A 20101-nucleotide genomic window follows, 5' to 3' on the forward strand; every position below is an offset into this window, starting at 1 on the left:
TGCTATCTTGTACCAAAATTTGAGTCATTTTGAGTCTCTAGAACTTCAGTTATTTGGTGGTCAATGCATGAAGTTCAGAACAGAGACAGCTACTGTAGAGTGACTTTGGGAAGCTACAACTTCTACATCCCAAGTAACTTGGAGCTAAAAATTTTCAGAGATGTGTCTTCATATGTCTTCTATATACAGGAGAAACAGTTTTTAATTTGAATCTTCCTAGCTTCAGATATAGTGTTCCATGTGACAGAGGCCAGAAACAGGGGCACAGCAGAAACTCTAGAACAGATCAGTGAGTTTGGAGGCCAACGATTTTTGACTCAGAACAGATATTTAAGTGAAATTTTACCATCAAGTAGCCTTATGAGTCTAGTTTCATATGTGAGTGGTCTCACCCTCTTTGCACCTCTGGAGCCCGACTTATTGCAGTTTTGGTGACTGAGGGTCAGCAGCAGACTTCATTATAGGTTGGCAGTTTTGACCAGCTTTGGTTTTCTTCTCAGCTGACAATTGGTGGCTTAGTTTATATGGATAGAAAGCTATCTGAGTCTACTTTCCATTCCAAGTGGTCTCACTTCTTTGTCTTTTTCTGAGTATGAGATATGGGCATTTGAAGACATAGAGGTCATTGCTGGAAGTTTTCTGCACTCACTAGTTTTGTTCACTCGGGGTGATTGGACTTCTTTGCACTTCATTTCATCTTTGGAGGATAATCTATGGGCAGTCGTGGAGTGTGTTGGATGTGTTCAAGGCCATGATCTTAATGGAGGACCTTGGTCCTTATTCTTTGAAGTGGTTGTTGTGTGACGCATTGCTCAAGAACATTTATGTTCTAAATGGAGTCGATCTTTTCATGAGCATCTAGAGCTATTATGGAGTATACGTAAAGGAAGTCAAGGCCTTGTGCCTTGAGGTTGGTGTCTCATATTGGTCTTCCCCAAGGGTCGTGAGCAATGGAGGTGTCTACAAAGGGGGTTTTCCGTATCTTTTCTCCGCATTTAGATTTTCATTTTCATAGTTAATTTTTGTGCATTCGCCCGAATTTCACTCTCATGCCTAAATCTGACACGGATTTTAGCTTTCAAGCTCACTTTACAACATTGAGGACAATGTTGGTTTTAAGTGTGGGGGTGAGGGCTCGGGTGCCCTATGAAAAAAAAAAAAAATAGATTAGATTTTTGTAATTATATTTTAGTGGTTAATGCCTTTTCCAACCCCAATGACGAGCCATGGACTTAACTTGTTATGATTGTGGATAGATTGAGCATGATCTAGGACTTTGAATTTATTTTGTAATTGAGTACATATGTGACCTATGCTTGACTATATGTGTGCACATAGCCTATGGTTAGGTTGGTTCATCATAATTAGAGAAGCATATAGATGATTTGATTGACTTGCATGCCCTTATTTGTGAGCTTTTGTGCCTATATCTATAGTGTATGCATCGTTCATTCACTTATTCTTTCATGTGCGTACAATTTCATGACATTGCGTATCTAGAACTTGCTTGAGACCTCTCGAGGCTACTTTTAGCTTATGACGGGATAGAAAGGATTGAGACAATTAGGTTTAACACCACCATGGCCAAAGAAGCATGTGCCCAAAAATATTTACCACTAGATTGCCACTTTGAGCCTATTTATATATTTAGCCTTTTATTCATTTGCACCACAAATCCCTACCTAGCCTATACACTTTTATCCTACCCTTCTGTGGTAGTCAGTGAAGCGATTCGAGAGAATGACTTTCTGTTTGAGTGCTTCAAAAGAAATAAAAAAAAATCAAAAGTGTGAGGTTACAAAAGAATAAGTGTGGGGGTGAGTGTGTGTTTAGAAAAGAAAGTTCTCAAAACAAAAAAAAAAAAAAAAAAAAAAAAAAAAAGAAGAAGAAGAAGAAGAAGAAGAAGAAGAAGAAGAAGAAGAAGAAGTAGTTGTGAAAATAAAAAGAAAGAAAAAAAATTGTGTGAAGAAAGAGAAAAAAAAAAGAAAAGGAGTATTACGTAGTATAATGTGGGTTGTACATTGGGATTAGAGTGAGTGAGTTAGCATTTGAAAACAAAGTCATATATCTCTACAAGAGAGAGTTGCTTCACCGATTTTCATGGACTTTGTCTTTCCCTATCCTTCATTTCTATTAGCCACTTACCCTTAGCCCCATTACAACCAAATAAAAGACCTCTTGATCTTGAAAGTTGTGGGCTACCTAGCGGAGATGAGATCGAAGAGCAAGCATATGGCGGCGCGTGTTGTGAAATTGCCTTTGAGTGAAATACATGTAACCCCTAAAACACTTGAGCGGTAATATTTAGTGAACCTTTGTGAGTTTAGTGGGTTATATCGGATCTTCTATGTGCCTATTTGATTATGGTGGATTGATTTGACAAATGGATATCACATGCATATACTTGGGCATTTCTCGCATGTGCATCTTAATTGTCTTACAAATTCAAGAATCTTATGTTGTGCTTACATCTACTTCATGATCATTTATATAATTAGTTCTCCGAGGGTTATGGTTGGAAAGGCTAATACTACACTATCTTTATATTTGTGAGTTATTTAGATTTCATTTAGTTTGCTTGAGGACAAGCAAAGTTCAAGTGTGGGGGTGTGATTGCACGCATTTTTAGGCATGTAATCGTATCTAAAACACTATAATTAAGCTAATCCTCAAGTCAATTATTATGTAATTAATCTATTTTTGTATATTTTATAGGAAATAAGCGGAGTTGCGGAAATCGAGATAAAATTGTGCAAAGTGGAGTGAACTGGAGTTTTTGGCAAAATTACGAAATAGTTTAATCATTACTTTAATTAATTAATCATCACTTTGATTAATTAATCCTTGCTTTGATTAATACATGATTGGATAATGATTAATTGATCATTTGAGTTAGCCATCACTGCCATCACGTGCAAGGAGCAGCAATTAAGCCATGCTTTGCTTAATTGACTTCAGCCACTCACATGCTGCCACATGGCAGATACCCCTTTTCTTTCTCTAAGTGCAACCGCGCAGATAGCACGTGCAGACTATCAATTATCCTCATCAGTCACCACCCATATATATAACCCTCTCATATCCATCCCTGAAGAACAACCCTAGCTAGAACAGTTGCCGCACCACCAAAAACAGAGGCAGTCCTTTGGGCTGCTCTCTCTCTCTCCTCCTTCTCCTCCATTTTTCCTCTTTTCTTTAGTTTTATTTTAGGGATTTTAAGAATTTACTCACCCAAACCTTCAAGGATCTATCAAAGGGATCAACCTCTACAAGATTCAATATTTGGGTATTTTGTGGGAGTTGTAATTCAAGACTAGTCATGCTAGCTTTTTAGCTATTTATGATTTTTCTTGTTTTCTCCTACACTTCTCTACTCTTTTCTATTTGAATTTTGTAATTTTGATGTCTATAATTATGAGTTGTGAGTAATTTTCTTGTTGGGTTTTAGGGTTGTGTCCCTAACCCAAATTTTGTGTAAAAGATGTTTAATTTAATGTAATGATGCAATTTTCATATGATGGATGCTTATATCTATTTTTGTTGGGTTAAAATGCATGTCTAAGAGCCTAGTCAACTCTAGGGTGTGTATTTTGAGCATGTCTAGGATGGAGTTAGGGGCTTGACCCCCTCTAATTCCTAAGCTAGAAACCTTCAATTTCGTATTCGAGGGGTTATAAGCATGGTGATTTACACCCGTTGCGTGATTGCGCGGGCGGGTCGCTTAGTAGTCTAATTCCTCGATCTCTAGGCCTCTTGATATGAATTAGGGACCCTTGAACCGGCTCTAATTTATGTCAAGTGAGTTCCTACGACCCTTGAACCGGAGTAGGAATACCATGAAAGGGAATTTCGGTCCTTGAGCCTTGAACCGCCTTGGATACGACTACCGCCAAAGTAGGAGACTTGCATCTACATTATATTAGCTTTCGACACATAGAATTTGGGTGAAGGAGCCTCCCTAACACCCGACATTCCCATTTATTTGGTTACACTTTTATTAGTTTATTTGCATTTTTATTAATTGCTTTACATTTCATTACGTTAATCTAAAATCAACTCTCAAAATATTGAACTTTTCCACTCATTTGTGCATATCCACCACTAGGCTCTTAGTTTTGATTAGGCTTTGGTGAGAACCAAAGCCGAGCATTGCTAGGGCTTGGTGCCTTAGATTAACATTTTTATTTATTTTCTTTTTCTTTTCTTTGTTTGCTAAGTGTCTTTATTTCCGATTACCCAAGGATTGTGGGTTAGCCACTAATCCCCGTGGTACGATAAACTTTGGGCATAATATTTCCCTATCTTGACAATGATACGTACGCTTGCGTAAATTTGTATCCAAGTCACTTTACTTTCCTTGTAGCCTAGTATCGATTTTGAATTGTTCTCTTTGTTTTCTTTCAAACAATAGTTGATAATTTTCAGCAATTCCAAATTTCAGTTTCGTTGTTATTAACTTTTATTTGCTCCTTATTGTCTTTATGCTTTACTTGTTTGATCGTGCTATTTACTGTTTGTAGTCGCATAGTAGCTATTAACCTTATATTTACTCATACTCTCACGACCGCACCTAACTCACCCGACTTTCAGACACCAAGTCCTTAATCTAGAGGCATCAAACCGCAGCTGAGAATAAGTTCCTTCCTCGGCTAACAAGTGCTTGATAAGTCAGATCTACATCCACTACACCTACAATTGCACACTTGGTCTTCTAGCCGTGTGCTAGCATGCTCCACAATCTATTCATCGAGAAGGACATTTGTTCCTTCATCCCTCGGCTGTATAGGTCGAGGTGATTTTCAGAGGCAACATCTTTTGGCACGCCAGTGGGACTCAAGATTACTATTTTCTTAGTAAGGTTGAATGCAAGGGAAGGAGGTTAGTCAACAAAAACAAGATAACCCATATAGTGTAAACAGGGGAAAGAAGTGTCTTCGGTGTGGAGAGTCAGGACATAATTCAACTTTTTGTCCATCACGGCCGAAGCTCGATCTTACTCCAATCATAATGTCACTTGAGTCAAGTGGGACTTCAGACTCTTCGTCAGCAGAGCAATCAGCCGATGAATGTAGAGCTCAAGAAGCAGCAAAGACTGCAGCAGCAGAACTAGCCGCAAGGCAGGAGGCTACACAAGCAGCGGCAGTTGATGCCGCTGCAAGGCAAGAAGACATGAGACGAGCGGCCGCTGACGCAGCCTTGGCCAGGCAATCTACTGAAAGTTAGTCTAGAGGCTCACCACTTAATGCTTTTCAGAGTGCCTCGAATAGTGCAACTACTCCCGGTGCTATCATCTATGCAGCACAAGATGGTAGAGTTAGAGATACTATGGAAGCTGATTATTTAGGACCGGCCGGAGTGTCAGCCGAGTATATGTACAAAGCATTGAATGAGGTTTTTAAATTACAGACGAATGAACTCGCTGCCCGAGGAGAAATCAACTATAGAACGTTGGTAGATCAGGTAGCTACTATTTTGGGAGAGAATACTAACCGATCAATTGGAGGATTGCAAACGTCTCTTGAGCAACTGAACCAAACAATGGCGGCTATGGTGAATGGTCAGAACACTTTGCAAACCTTGCTGATACAAAATCAACAAGGCCAACTCAACCAAGCACTTCAACCTCCATGGCAGCAAGCTCATGCTTATGTTCCACAGCCACAGGCTCAGTTTCCTATTGGTGGACAGCCATTTCAAGCTCAACCCCAATTTGGAATGGCCAATAATTATGTGCAACAGCCGATAAATAACAACAACGGTTTAGGAGGGCCAAACCCACCCAGGAATGGGTTGACAGTCGAAGAAATAAGGAGAATCTGTGAAGAAACTATAGGACCGGCTCCTAGAAGAAAGGCCAGGCCGAGATACACCAAACCATATCCGGAAAGGGTTGAAAACAGAGACTATCCGAGGGGATTCAAATTTCCTGACTTTCCTTTCTTCAGTGGAGATGATTACCAATCAACTATAGCACATATTTCCCGGTTCACAGTACAGTGTGCCGAACACTCTAGAGATGATGACTTGAAGCTGAAGTGGTTTGAAAACTCAATGACCGACCCTGCACATGCGTGGTACGTTAACTTGGCACCTAATTCTATTCAAAACTGGGCCGACATGGAAAAAGCTTTCCATGAGCAATTCTATCGTGCTGAACCAGAATTCACAATTGCTGATTTGGCAAAGATGTATTAGGAAGCACATGAATCGGCCCAAGATTTCTTGGATAGATTTAAGGCCGCAAGAAACAAGTGCAGAGTTAATTTGGGGGAGCTAGAGTTTGTCTGGATAGCTCAACAAGGTCTAAATTACGAGTTGCGCAAGAAATATGAAGGAGTTGATATTAGGGACATCTTTGAATTAACCACTAGCGTGGCTAGATACGAGGAAATCATCAGAGAAGAAACTCAAGCTAGATCAACCTCAAAGGGAACTTATTATAAGAATCCTACTGTTCATGCTATGGAGGCCAATTTCGAAGGTTTGAAGGTCGAGGAAGAAGATTCGGCCGATATCAATGTTGCTGAATTCTTTATAAATAAGCCAGGGGTTTGTAAAGCCCTTGCAAAGCCAACAAACCCAATCAAGGATAAATCTCAGCCGATAACCTACCATACCAAAGATGGGACACCTTTAAGATTGACACCTACCCGCACATACACTTTTGATATCACAAAGGCTAACATAATTTTTGATCAACTTCTTGCTGAGAAAGTAATTAAATTGCCAAACGGCCATGTTATTCCTAAGGCCGATGAGACTAGAAATAAGTCTTATTGTAAATTTCACAATTCATGGAAGCATTCTACTAACAATTGTGTGGTTTACTGTGATATTTTGCAGGATCTCATCGAAAAAGGAAAGCTGAAGTTTCCGGAGACGAGCAAACCAGCTCAGCTTGTCAATACTGACCCTTTTCCAGTCAACATGGTGTACGTCAACTTCCCAAGAGGTCACAGGAGGAATTAGCCTAATATGAACTTATCTGATCCTAGGGCCCGAAAGAGGTATATGTTTGGTGACCAGAGGAGGGAACCAGTTTATGATAGTCAAGATGAAGATGCATATGACATGACTATTCCACCGGCTTTGAAGGCCTCATCGTCGTCTACTTCAAAAGCACCGCTAGCCAGTGCTGTGATTCTCCGCAGCCGTTACAATTGCAAAGTAACCCTCAGTAATCTTCTGCAAATCAAAAACTAAGAGTTAGCTACTGACCAACAGGTAAAGCCTGAGTTAAAAGCTCCAACTAATTGTGACGAGGGTAAGAAGAAAGACACAGGAAGGAAACATGCTGTTAATGAATTGGGGACTCCCATGGCCAATTTGGCTGAGAAGGAAGTACTTAACCTCTTTGGCCCTCATAGTCCCAAGGGATTTTATCAGGGACAGTAAACTTCCCATAGTGTTTTTAAGAGGATGAAAACGCCGAAAGCGGATGACTTTTGGTGAGGAGAAGGTTGACTTTTGAGGATGATGATCTTGAGGGAAATTTTGCTGACGGTTTCAATGGCCGACGAAGATCAGGTTTTGACCAAGATGATCGATTTTATGACCAAGATTATTTTGCAAGAAATAGAGGCCGTAGACCTTATAGGACATATCGGCCACTAGTTACTCATGATAATAGGTGGTATGGCTGAGCGGCCAGAGATCAGCCATTTTCCCCTTTGACAAAAACTCAAAAGAGACGTATGCAAAGGAAAGTGGCGGCCGCAAGGCAGCAAGGGTCAGAAGGGCAGGAAGTCAAACGCTCAACTGAAGCAGATAACAAAGAAGCCCTTATAATAAGAAAGGACTTTCATGAGGATTCAGGAGAACCTATAGAACTTGAGACCATCGGTGACCATTTTGAAAATGTCCTTAACTTCCCAAAGCTACCCCATCTACGGTTTACTGAAGGAGGGGTTAAGGTCTTCAAACATCTCAACCCTCCATTTAAGTTGGCTGAATTAGAAACAATGAGAAAGTTTCACCAGAAACATTCAGCCCTTGCAATTTATAGGCTTCCAAGGAGTCAAGACTATATTCTTAATACAATAGTAGCAAATTCTGATGCCAATCATGCTCTAATTCGGCAGGGTTTCCATAGCTGATTCATTACACCTGGTTTAAAAACTTTGTATCAAGCACATCGCAAAGGAATCCAAAAGAAGGATATAGTCGCTCAAATTCCAGTTTCAGAAGCCGACTTTCATTTCCTTAGATGTTTTCATAGAAGTCACTTGGCTGAGGAAACCTATGGCATAACGCCAGAAGAGGTCCAGCTCGCAAGGGAACTTGATGATTATTTAGAAAAGAAAGACTTCACAACTGAAGAGCAAGTGAAAGCCGATGCCAAAGCTAAGGATATTGAACAACAGAAGGAAGTACAGAAGGCGGCTATGGATAAGACGCCAAATGGAAAAGTCCCTACCATAAGAGTACTGAGAGGATAGGATCCGCCGTTCTCAAATCAAGATCTGGGGATGATGAAAAAATATCATAGGATGTATTCAGCATTGGCCACTTATGGCCTAACTGAGGAGGAAAGCTCGATGATGAAAATGTTGGAAAATGATCTGTCTTCAGAGTCATAGCTCATCACTGAGGATTCTAGCATCGGCTTAAAAATCAGTTATCAGGCAATGATGGAGAATTGTAAGCTGGAAGCCAATACTGATAACTTACCTATTTCTGATGCTGACCTGACTTACCTCCGCACCTACCATAAACAACATCCAGCTGCTGAGATTTATGGATTCACGTCCGCCGAGAGCAAATTACTAGATAATTTGTCCAAATACCTGCGGGCTCGTTCAATCTAGTGGCAAGCAGAGACAGAGAAGGCATCCACCAAGCTGACAACTGGGGCCATTGAAGAATTGAAGAAAGAGCAAGCCAGTCTCAATCAGCAGTTGAAGGATGAGGAAATGGTAGAAGGTGTTACCACGAACAATGGTAAGCAAGACGATTTTGGAGACGAGGGTGATGAGGAAGTCAATTATGGGGAAGAAGACGAACAAGGTGACTATGATAATGAAGCTGGAATTGACTACGACATAGGAGATGACACAGCTTTTGACATGGAAACCTTATCCCCATTTTACAAGGACGAGGCCGCCTTTGGAAAAGGAGAAGGTAATACAATGGACATCAACATGGTTTATGTCCTACCTTCAGAACTCAAAGCTCAACCAGGTCAGTCAAATGAACTGATCAGCGACTTTGTTGCCGATCAACAACCTCAATTTGAGATTGATGAAGCCGTTGCCTAGTTGAAGGATGAAGACGGCCGTGTGGTACTCACAAAACCAACGACCAAAATGGCTCAACATTTGAAGCCGTTATACATCACGGCTTACATAGAGGGATATCCAATAACGAAAGTTTTGGTGGACAATGGTGTAGCAGTTAATGTGTTACCTACAGCCGTTATGAAGAAATTACGCAGAACTGAATCCGATTTGTTACCTTCGGACATCACAGTGAGTAACTTCTCTGGCGGGAAGAGCAGGCCAAGAGGTATCCTCCCACTCGATGTCACAGTGGGGGAAAAGACAAACATGACAGCTTTCTTCGTGGTCTATTTATTTGCTCATTACAATGCGTTGCTTGGCCGCGATTGGATTCACCAGAACTTATGTGTACCTTCTTTTCTACATCAAGTTTTGATCTTCTGGCATGGAGACAAAATTGAGGTCATTCCAGCAGACAATAATCCATTTCAAGCATCCACCAATGTAGTAGAAGCAAGGTTTTTTGAGGACGATATTGGTTATTTCACTTTCAGTGGACGAGATAGCAAGGGCTGACCTACCCAAGTTACGGCCTAGAAAATTGTCAACCTAGGGAGTGAGGATGTTTTGCAAGATGCAGAACGTCCAACCTTAGTTGACCTCTTCAAGGACAATATCAATGTCTAGAGACCGAAGGTCTCTAGAAAGAAACGCCGCAGTCTGATCTATTTTAGGACGTTTGCTGGCCTATTGGGCCGACAGGACTACCAAGTCTAACTCGGCCATCAACTTGATGGAATATATTGCAGAACAACATGAAGAAGAACTGCAATTGGAAGATATCGGCTCAGCCCCGGCCGAATTAGAAGATACTGAAGCCGAAACTCAAGATCATGTAGACCAAATCAACTTGGGAGATGAAGATAACCCTCGGCTGATCTCTATCAGTAGACTTCTCGATCCAGAATTGCGAGCAGCGATGGAGGCTTTATTAAGAGAATATAAGGATTGTTTTGCATGGGAATACCATGAAATGCCCGGGCTCGATAGAAGCTTAGTAGAACATGTATTACCTCTTAGAGATGATTGTAAACCTTACAAACAAGCCCCTCGGCGATGTTCCGCTGAGGTACAAATTGAAATGAAAGAGGAAATTGAACGATTACTACATGCTAAATTTATTAGACCTGCTAGATATGTGGAATGGGTTTCCAACGTTGTACCTGTAAGAAAGAAAAATGGCAAGATGAGAGTATGCGTTGACTTCAGAAACTTAAATTTAGCAACTCCAAAAGATGAATATCCTATGCCAATGGCCGATCTCTTAATTGATGGAGTGGCCAAACATGAAATATTATGTTTCATGGATGGTCATGTCGGCTATAATCAAATATTTGTAGCCGAAGAGGATGTCCATAAAACCGCCTTCAAGTGCCCAAGCTTTGTTGGAACCTTTGAATGAGTAGTGATGCCTTTCAGCTTAAAGAATGCCGGAGCAACTTACCAAAAGGCCATGAATGCCATTTTTCATAATTTAATTGGCAAAACCGTAGAGGTGTACATAGATGACGTGGTTATTAAATCAAAAACCCGATCAGGACATGTAGCCGATCTTGAGCAGACATTCAAACATATGCGAAAACATAAACTTAAAATGAACCCCAAGAAGTGTGTTTTCGGAGTATCAGCGGGGAATTTTCTAGGTTTTCTCATTCACCAGCGGGGAATTGAGGTCGACAAGAATAAGGCTAAAGCCATTATCAATGCACCCGCTCCTTCTAATAAAAAACAGCTACAATCATTCCTTGGTCAAGTTAATTTTCTCAGACGATTCATCTCTAACTTGGCCGGTAAACTTCGGCCTTTCTCTTCTCTACTTAAGTTGAAAATTGGAGATGAATACAAGTGGGAGCTAGAGCACCAACAAGCTTTTGACAAACTCAAGAAGTATTTAACACAACCCCCAGTGTTAGTACCTCCACAGAAAGGAAAGTCGCTGAAGCTCTACACAGCGGCCACAGCTGAATCAATTGGGAGCATGTTGGCTCCAGACAATGATCAAGGAAAGGAGCAAGCCATCCATTATTTGAGCAGAATCCTCACACCTGTTGAGATAAGATATTCGTCGATTGAAAAACTATGCCTCGTGCTCTACTTTTCGGCGATTAAATTACGACATTATATGTTACCATCAGTTGTTCATATAATTTCACAAATGGATTTAATTAAATATATGTTGACTCCGCTAATCATCAAAGGCCGAATTGGAAAATTGACAATGGCGCTTTCTGAATTTACTTTCAAATACCTGGTTCAGAAGTCAATCAAAGGCCAGGCATTGGCTCAATTTCTTGCTGACCACCCTTCTATTGAAATTGAAGATATGGAGAACGCTGAAATAGATACTACACAAGTCGGCCAGATGTATCACGAGCCTTGGCTACTATATTTTGATGGCTCAAGCACTAGTGACCTCGCCGGGGCAGGAATAGTGATTGAATCTCCAACTGGCCAAAAGCATCAATATGCCTTCAAACTGGACTTTAACTGCACAAACAACCAGGCTGAATATGAAGCCTTAATAATTGGCCTGGAAGTATTGGAAGAGCTTGGAGCAACAATAGTTAAGGTGTTTGGGGACTCACTATTAGTCATCAATCAAATGCTCCAGGTTTTTAGATGTTCAAATCTTTCGTTGGCCACTTGTTATGCCGCAGCACAACAATTGATTAGTTGTTTTCATGATGTGGAATTTCACCATTTACTACGAGAACTCAATCGAGAAGCGAATGAAATGGCTCAGATTGCTTCTGGTGTCTGCATCCCAGAAGGCCAAACTACCAAAGTCATCACAATTGAGAGGAAATCGTTGCCATCTTTGGCCGAGAGAGGTATGTCGGCTGATGTTTTTGAGCTTGATGTGCCACTTGGTGATTGGAGATTTTACATAATCCAACACCTTTTGATGAAAACTGATGGAGGTGGGAGTCAAAAAATCAAAATGTTGTCTAGCAAATTCACTATTAAAAATGGTGAACTGCTAAGAAAAAGTCCTGATGATGACCTCCTTCTTCGTTGCCTTGGCTCTGAAGATGCCCAACTCATAATGGCTGAAGTTTATAAGGGTATTTGCGGAGCACACCAAGCTGGGATAAAAATGAGGTGGTTAATTAGGAGGCATGGCTACTACTGACCAACTATTCTTAAAGACTGTATTGAGTATGCTCGAGGCTGTGCCCCATGCCAACTTCACAGGTCCATTAAGAGATTTCCATCTTTCCCTATGAATCCAATAGTAAAGCCGTGGCCTTTTCGGGGCTGGGCAATGGATATAATTGGCCAAATCTCTCCCCCATCTTCCAAACAGCACAAATGGATTCTGGTTGCCACAGACTACTTTACAAAATGGGTTGAGGCCGTTCCATTCACCTCCACAAGTAGTGCCGAGGTGATCAGATTCATTGAGCAGCATATCATTCACCGATTCGGTATTCCAGAAACTATCACAACTGATCGAGGATCGGTATTCATAGCCGAAGCCGTCATCGAACGAATGGCCGAGTATAAGATTACAATGCAACAATCGACACCCTATTATGCTTAGGCTAATGGACAGGCTGAGGCCACAAACAAGGTCCTCATCCAAATTGTGGAAAAGATGATTCAGGAAAATCCGCGTGATTAGCACATTCTTTTGTCAGAAACTTTATGGGCTTATCGGAACTCCAAACGCTCAGCTACAGGAACAACTCCCTTTGCTCTAACTTATGGACATGACGCAATTTTACCAATGGAAATGACAGTCAGATCATTAAGAGTCGCAATGCAAAACAATCTCACGGCCGACGAATATAGTCAGGCAATGCTTCAAGAACTAGAGGATCTTGACCAGGCAAGGTTGGATGCATATGATCGGCTTCAAGCTCAAAAGAAGGCTGTCGCCCGTGCTTACAATAAAAAGAGCAGATACAAGAGTTTTGGGGAAGGCGAGCTGGTATGGAAAGCAGTGTTACCCATCGGCACGAAGGTTCCCAGATTTGGAAAATGGTCACCAAATTGGGAGGGTCCGTTTATTATTGACAAAGTTCTCAGCAAAGGAGCATATCATTTGCGCGATAAAGATGGCAAACGACACGCAATGCCCATTACTGGCCAAAACCTAAAGAAATATTATCCCACAATGTGGGAAGCGCGAGCTACTGAATAATGGTGTAACCAAAAGATGGCCACTAGTTTATAATGTATATATGTTTAGGCCATCTTGATTCTGGCCGATGCGATTAAGCCGAAAAGATTATTTTTATCAGATTTTCGGTTTGTTTGCTTGACCATTATACTTCACTTGTATTTACTACTACAAGATATTATCTATCCATGACCCAACGATGTTTATGATAATCTACCGGCAAGCAAATAATTAATTAAGTTTTTCATCGGCCCATAACTTTCAAATGTTTACAAACACCGGCCAATGGCTGACAAAAGAGCCACATACATCAATTATCATTACTCGGCTATAAAGCTTCAAGAGCTCCCAAGGTACAACCATTGTCCTGAAGGTCACTCTCAAGTTGCATACACCTAGGCTCGGAATTTTTCAATTCAGCCTCTATCTTTTTCAGTTGTCCTTGGCTTTGGAAACACTGCTTACTCCTTTGAAGGAGCTTTTCCCCCACTTCTTGTCTCTCTTGTTTCAAGGACGCCAATTGTCTTTCCAACTCATTTATCTTGCCTTCAAGAGACTCCACAACCTGTTTTTGTTCCATACACCACCCAAACTCAAGAACCAAGGCTTTCTTCATTTGCTCATAAGCCAAGATTTGTTGTCTCCTTTTTTCTATTTCTTAGTACGAACCAGCTACACCGGATGTTTGTTGGGTCAACACTTCTAGCTTCTCACCAATGAGGGCTACCTTGGGAGGGGCAAAGTATTTGGCTCCAAGTAACAAATCTATGGCCACTTTCACTTTTGATAGTTGGCCTGTTTCCACAAATTCTTTTAATGGCTGCCCTAACGTTTCCTTTACCACCTTCAGAGCCCCATCAATTTCCTCCCTTGATGTCAATTGAGCGGTCGGTAACTGCGAAATGACCGAGCAGCGTTCTGGTTGGATTAGAGCATCGGCCGAAAATGCCCTCATGAAAGCCTGAAGTTCGGCTTCAAACCCTTGATTACCTTCCTACAATGTCAGCCACTAACAATCAGTTCTTCAGCATAATAGAAGGGAAGTAATCACAAAACATGTTTGGTACATACTTACTAGTTCGTTAGCCAACACCAGCTTCTCACTAAGCGACGAGGAGGGAATACTGGCTTGCGTTGAAGTTTGAGTGAGCACAAGTTTCTCCTCCATATTCATTGTCACAACTTTGCTTTTGGCCATTCTTTCAGAAAAAATTATCTCCCCCACAGGTTCGTCACTACTTGGTTGGCCATCTTTATCAGTGGTTAGTTCCACGGATTCCTCTGTTTCACTAGGAATGGCATTTTGGATGTTGGTCTTCTGCAAATTCATCATATAAAGTATGTCATATTTATACTCAAGCTAATAGCCAATTATTCACTATGCTGCTGTGTTATACCTTGAATGTCTCCAGGGGCTTCGTTTGGTCACGCACAATTGTTCTTCACTTTCAGAGAATTGCTTTTTGCCGATTGTTTCGCTGGAGGAGATTGAGACGTTGAAGACATGGTGGCACCATCTGTTATTCAAAGGAGACAAAACAGAAACGCCATTAGCCATCGGCCATGATTCCTTACATAATGGCCGACTGCAATTCAAATTGATTTCGGCCTACCTTTGGCCGCCTCAGTGGCCGCACTATGGATGGCCTTTCTTTTTGTACTACCTTTAGTACACTTCATCAAAGACTCTTGGCCACCTACAATCAACAAACCCCAAGTTGGTGAACAAACTAAAAACATGTGCATAAATGAAAGTACACTTGGGGGGGGGCAACAACTTACTTATAGTTGGGATTTCTTTAGCAACTTTGCTTGTTATTTTACCACGCCTTACAGCTTTCGACTTCTCTTGTGCCCATGGATTTCCTACAAAAGCCGATCGCCTAGCTGACACCAACCCATCTTTAAAACAGCTACCTACTCGTTTTGCCCACCACTCTCTGAACTGGGAGGAACTCTTGCTAGTTGCTACTCTTGTCTTCATGGGAAAACTCATGTTGTACACAAACGCCTTATTATTCTGCTCAATGTCATCCTCGTTGGAAAAAACGGCTCGTAATGAACTATATCGGTTTGATGATTCTGGAACCGGAGTAGGTATGGCTTGATAATATCCCAACTGACGACTAAAATAGGATGGTGCATATAACTCCACTCCACACTTGAGTGTTTTACCAGACAAGGCACCCCAGAAGAGATCCCTCATACCTATTGTACTCTTCCAAGTTGAACACGCAGTCTCCCATCTCGTCTCGCTTTCTTAGGCGTGTTGGCTGATATCTACGATAAGGTAGGATGGATACTTCCTGTTGAAACAAACGGCATACTGTTCTGCAGAGAATTCTGGACACTTGAACAAAATCTCAAAACACTCTTCTGCCTAATGAGGTAATAACTCAAGCGGACCCAACTGTTGTCCAAGAGTGGTGTCTGCGGCCAATGCTATACCTGGCTGTCTGAATGCAGGGAAATAAGTATGAAGCCACAACTGAAAAATCCATAATGGCCCAGGCCAATTTCGGTTCACTCCTTCAGTCACATAATGATGAAGACATCTGTACAAGTGGGTGAGCACAAATGGACCAAGAGCTAATGGCGGATCACTCTCTTGCACTTCTTTGCTTGCTAATGCTTCAGCCAACTTGTAGTATTCCACATTCACTTTTTTAGAAGTTGTGCACACTAAGAACTTACATATCCAAAAGGCAAGAAACGCAGCATGCTCTACAGGAGTAACTTCCATTGTCTCATATTAGCTTTCCTCTTTCTCCTTCGGGCTGCCATTACTATCAGGTGACTTCCTCACCAAGCCGTTGTTAAACACCTCAATCCATGTATTAAAATTGGCAACGGCTGGTCTGCCCTTACTTCGATCTCTTAGCTCACCACTACGATCAATGTCAAACTTTCTTTCTACAAATACTATGTCCACCACTTGCCCATGGAGCGGCAGGCCTATAATGGCCGCTATATCAATCAAGGTCGGACTAAGTGCACCAAATTGAAGCTCCAGAGAGCTTGTTTGCGAACTCCAAAAACACATAGCAGCAGCCAGCAAGGGGCGATCACAGGGAATAGTAATGGTGGAAAGCTTGATGGCGTCGTAAATCCCAAGTCGTTTCCATACATCCCCAAATCATTTCTCAACTCATTCTACCCAAGGAATCCAATTGGCTATTTCACTAGGCCACTTTCCTGGTTTTGTCCCCCATGCTCCCCATGCTTTTCCTTCACTGAAATAGCTAGAATCATCTACTTCCTGTTGATTCAAAACTTTTTCAACATCGGCCGGTATCTCACTATGGCAACTTGGACCAAGTTGACGTACCCCACCTTCATTCAGAACTCATTGTGTTATTCTATTCATGAAGGCCGAAGCATTCTTTTCAGTGGCTTGACTTAGTGCCTCCGCGAATGCAAATGAGCGCCTGGTAATACTTTTTTGTTTGCCTTCATAATTTTCTTCTGCGGTTCCTTTAGCAGCCATTGCTTGGCCAACCCAGTCCTACAAGATATGGAGCATCATTGGTTAGCACATCAGGTTTCTCGGTATACACCAAGTTTCTTGCTATTCGGTGCGATTCGCCGAAAATCAAGAAACTTGGCCACTTAGGGGGGGGGGGGGGGGGGGCAAAGGCATATTACATGCATATGAGTCAAGATATTGTTGATAAAAATTACATGCATATGAGCCAAGATATTGTCGATAATTTTTTTATTGAAGTACAAATGCAGAATGAAGCAAACAATAAATTGATAGGGAAAATAAAGCTGACCATGTACGATTATAAGCAATATGAATGGCACAAAAACCATAACATGATGCCGACTTGAGTGAAGAAAATAAGCATGTTCACAATTTGCCTGCTTTGAGATCTGCACGTTGGTTTCTTGTTGACATCATGGGCATACAATGTTAAAAAAAAAAATATGTTTGATTAATTGCATTAAAGCAAGTCTGGGAGAAGTTGGTCAAAAGATACCATGTTCACAAAGTGGCATTAATTATAATCTGACTACATTCTTTGACTATGGTCTTTAAAAAAAAAAAGTCAAAAGTCATCTTTGATTAATGGAAAAATCTGGGAACTTGAGACAAGTGAAAGATGTATAGGTTCATAATTAACTTCAAAGCTGCGATTGTTTGCAGAATGGCATTAAACGAAGTCTGAGAGCTTGACAGAAAGAGCAATTCATATAATTACATATTGGATATCATATAGTTGCAGTACCTATCATTGACTATTGAACCGACAAACTTATGAGCAGAACAGATTGGGATGTACTTGGATTAACGAAAGCTTAATTGCAAGCATGAACTCATTTATTTAGTTCATGGGATATACTGTAGATTTTCTGGGAAATTAGAAGCTCAAGTGCAGAAAGCCAAAATTACATAATTAACTTTGAGAATTATGACTTCATGATTTGCCAAGTTCTACCAATTTTCAATCATGAACTTGTGAAGCAAAGACAGAACAAATGCCGTACTTACGGGTTGCTAGTTCTTGAGCAGTCCGCAATCGCGGGATACCCAAATGGCTTGAGAAAACTAGAGTTTTCTATTTACACCTGCAATTTCGTTCAAATGAATGTGAACCCACTAAATTTTGAGTCAACCAAATGGGTATAAAAGGGAGAAGAAGCAATTAACCCAGAATTGCGAAAGGAGAGATGACTACACGAAGCAAAGTTCGACAACTGCAAAGGGAGATTTCTCAGATCCGTTAGATCTGAGTTCTCTGGTTTTCAATGTCAAAAAAGAAATTAAAAAATTTTCGTACCTTTCGTGGTCATGATGATCCATTTGCCTCCTTACCCAGTTCACATAATGAAGGAATTGTCGAGTCTGAGGGAAATATGAAGTGTAAATTCGAAGTCTTCAGTTCACAGAGGTTGTTTCATGGTTTGGAAAGGAGGAGAGGAATTTCATGTGTGGTCGTGAGGAGCTAAGAAGGGATAAATATAAAAAATAAAAATAAAAAAAATAAAACTGAAGTGGATAAAATTGGATTCTAGTTTTCAAAAAAAAAAGGGAACGGGTAATTGGCTGGCCAAGTTTTTGCTATTAGAGTTGGCCAACTCTTCTTCACGTTGGCTGACCAACTTTTCTTTAAGTTGGCTAACCAACTTTTCTTTTCAATGGTTGGCTTTTCTTAAGTTGGTTGACTCTTTCTTTGTTGGCCAACTTGAAATTTTGTTTCATGCTTGGCTGACCCTCTCTCTTTGTTGGCCAACTCAAAATTTGTTCTTGTTGGCTTACTTTATTTTCATTGGCCAACTTGGATTTTCTTACTTATTGGCCAACTTAAAATTTGAAGTCGTTTGTTGGCCTACTCTCCCTCACTTGAACTTATTGGCCAACTTGAACTTTTTCATGTGTTGGCTTACCCAAAATAGCGTTGGTGGCTTCCTTGAGACTTTTTCATGTGTTGGCCAACATGAGCTACAACTTGGCTTTCTTGTAGTGTCTTCACTTGAGTTGGCCAATTCTTGGTATTTTTTCATGTGTTGGCTTCCATGGGCCACTCTCACTTGTTGGCCAGCTCTAGTTCTATCCATCGGCCACGCTCGAGTAACTTAATTGTTGGCTTTCGTTAGCCGATTTGCTTATTTATTTTTCTGTTGGCCGATTTGAATATTAATATTCATTGGCTTCCTTGTATCTATTGACTTGTTGGCCACCATAAGCCACATTCACATGTTGTTCTACTCAGATTGGTTTGTTCGTTGGTTCATTGGCATACTCATGAACAACTCACTCAACACTCAAGTTGATTTCCCGAAAGCTCATTCGACAAGGAAAATATATTCCAATCATTGGGGAGGTCAAGGGGGACATATACTCATGAGTTTTCAGAAGTCGATTAGGGGGCCAAGTTGACTTAAATTTCTCAACCACTCAGTGACATTCGCCGATGCTTAAGAAACTTGGGGGGGGGGGGGGGGGGGGGAGCAATGTTTGTACCTACATTTGCATGACCACTCAGACGTAGCTAATGTGCATAGTTATTGAATGATTTCTAGTAACAGTTTGCCACTCAACAAGTAATTGGGTCGATTGGCAGAAATGTTGGCCGATGAATAATTGGACAATTCATCTGGTCCAAGACAAGTCACATAAAAACTAGGCCGATAAAGGGTTTCAAAAGTTAGGCCATTGGTTATCGGCCGGCCCGTAGTCATTGGTTTATTTTCTAAAAGCCCATTGGCCAATACTCTAATTGGTTTCCAATCCGAACTCAACTTAGAAAGATAATGGTTGATTGTCAGAGAGGCCGATAAGCTATAAAGATGAAATTTGATCGAGTTAGTATTTCAGTCAACTTGAAGTTCACGTCATCTAATAAGGAGAGTTCAATCCAAGTTAGTCTATTTCAAGATTAATTGCAGCCGTTGATGACGTCCATCAAAGCCAATAAGGATAAAGTCTAGGATCAAGTCAGCCGACAATAAGTATTGAAGCCGAAGCAAGATAGAGTCACTAAGCCAAGAGGAGGCCAAATTTCACTTAACTTCAAAGAGTCAAGAGATCAGTTCAAATCACAGAGAAGCCAATATAAATAGACGCATTGACAGAAGACAACACACACAACTCCAGAAACTCAAGCCATCAAGCTTTTCTTGTTTTCGTCTTACCTTTTTCTTAGGTAGAATTTCCTCTTGTTCCTTAGTTAGTTTGCTCTGCTAGTTACAA

The 20101-nt window shown here is 41.0% G+C and overlaps 1 protein-coding gene and 1 long non-coding RNA gene across 4 annotated transcripts; one reads left to right on the plus strand and one right to left on the minus strand.

The window, feature by feature from the left end:
• The first annotated feature begins 10686 nt into the window (after positions 1-10686).
• LOC112200825 lies at positions 10687-12822 on the plus strand. Its single transcript, XM_024341836.1, has 2 exons — positions 10687-12380; positions 12474-12822. The coding sequence occupies exons 1-2, from the start codon at positions 10687-10689 to the stop codon at positions 12820-12822; spliced, it is 2043 nt and encodes a 680-aa protein (XP_024197604.1).
• A 715-nt stretch (positions 12823-13537) lies between these two features.
• Positions 13538-18352, minus strand: LOC112182864. 3 transcript variants are annotated; one of them, XR_005806743.1, is made up of 7 exons: positions 18189-18352; positions 17900-17976; positions 15187-16909; positions 15018-15101; positions 14802-14921; positions 14480-14722; positions 13538-14398 (listed from the first exon to the last, which is right to left on the minus strand). It is a non-coding gene; the product is annotated as an uncharacterized LOC112182864 (long non-coding RNA). The 3 variants fall into 3 exon arrangements; XR_002929593.2 differs by having other exon boundaries at positions 14802-15101; XR_005806742.1 differs by having other exon boundaries at positions 14802-16909.
• Positions 18353-20101: the final 1749 nt, after the last annotated feature.

Source organism: Rosa chinensis, chromosome 1, assembly GCF_002994745.2.
Source record: "Rosa chinensis cultivar Old Blush chromosome 1, RchiOBHm-V2, whole genome shotgun sequence".
In the NCBI taxonomy this organism is placed as follows: Eukaryota; Viridiplantae; Streptophyta; class Magnoliopsida; order Rosales; family Rosaceae; genus Rosa; species Rosa chinensis.

Excerpts from the sequence above, each read along its gene's own strand:
- LOC112200825 (XM_024341836.1), top strand. The coding sequence starts at position 10,687 with ATGCCTTTCAGCTTAAAGAATGCCGGAGCAACTTACCAAAAGGCCATG. Across the intron at positions 12,381-12,473 it reads CAAGCTGGGATAAAAATGAG|GTCCATTAAGAGATTTCCAT; the intron begins GTGGTTAATTAG and ends CCAACTTCACAG.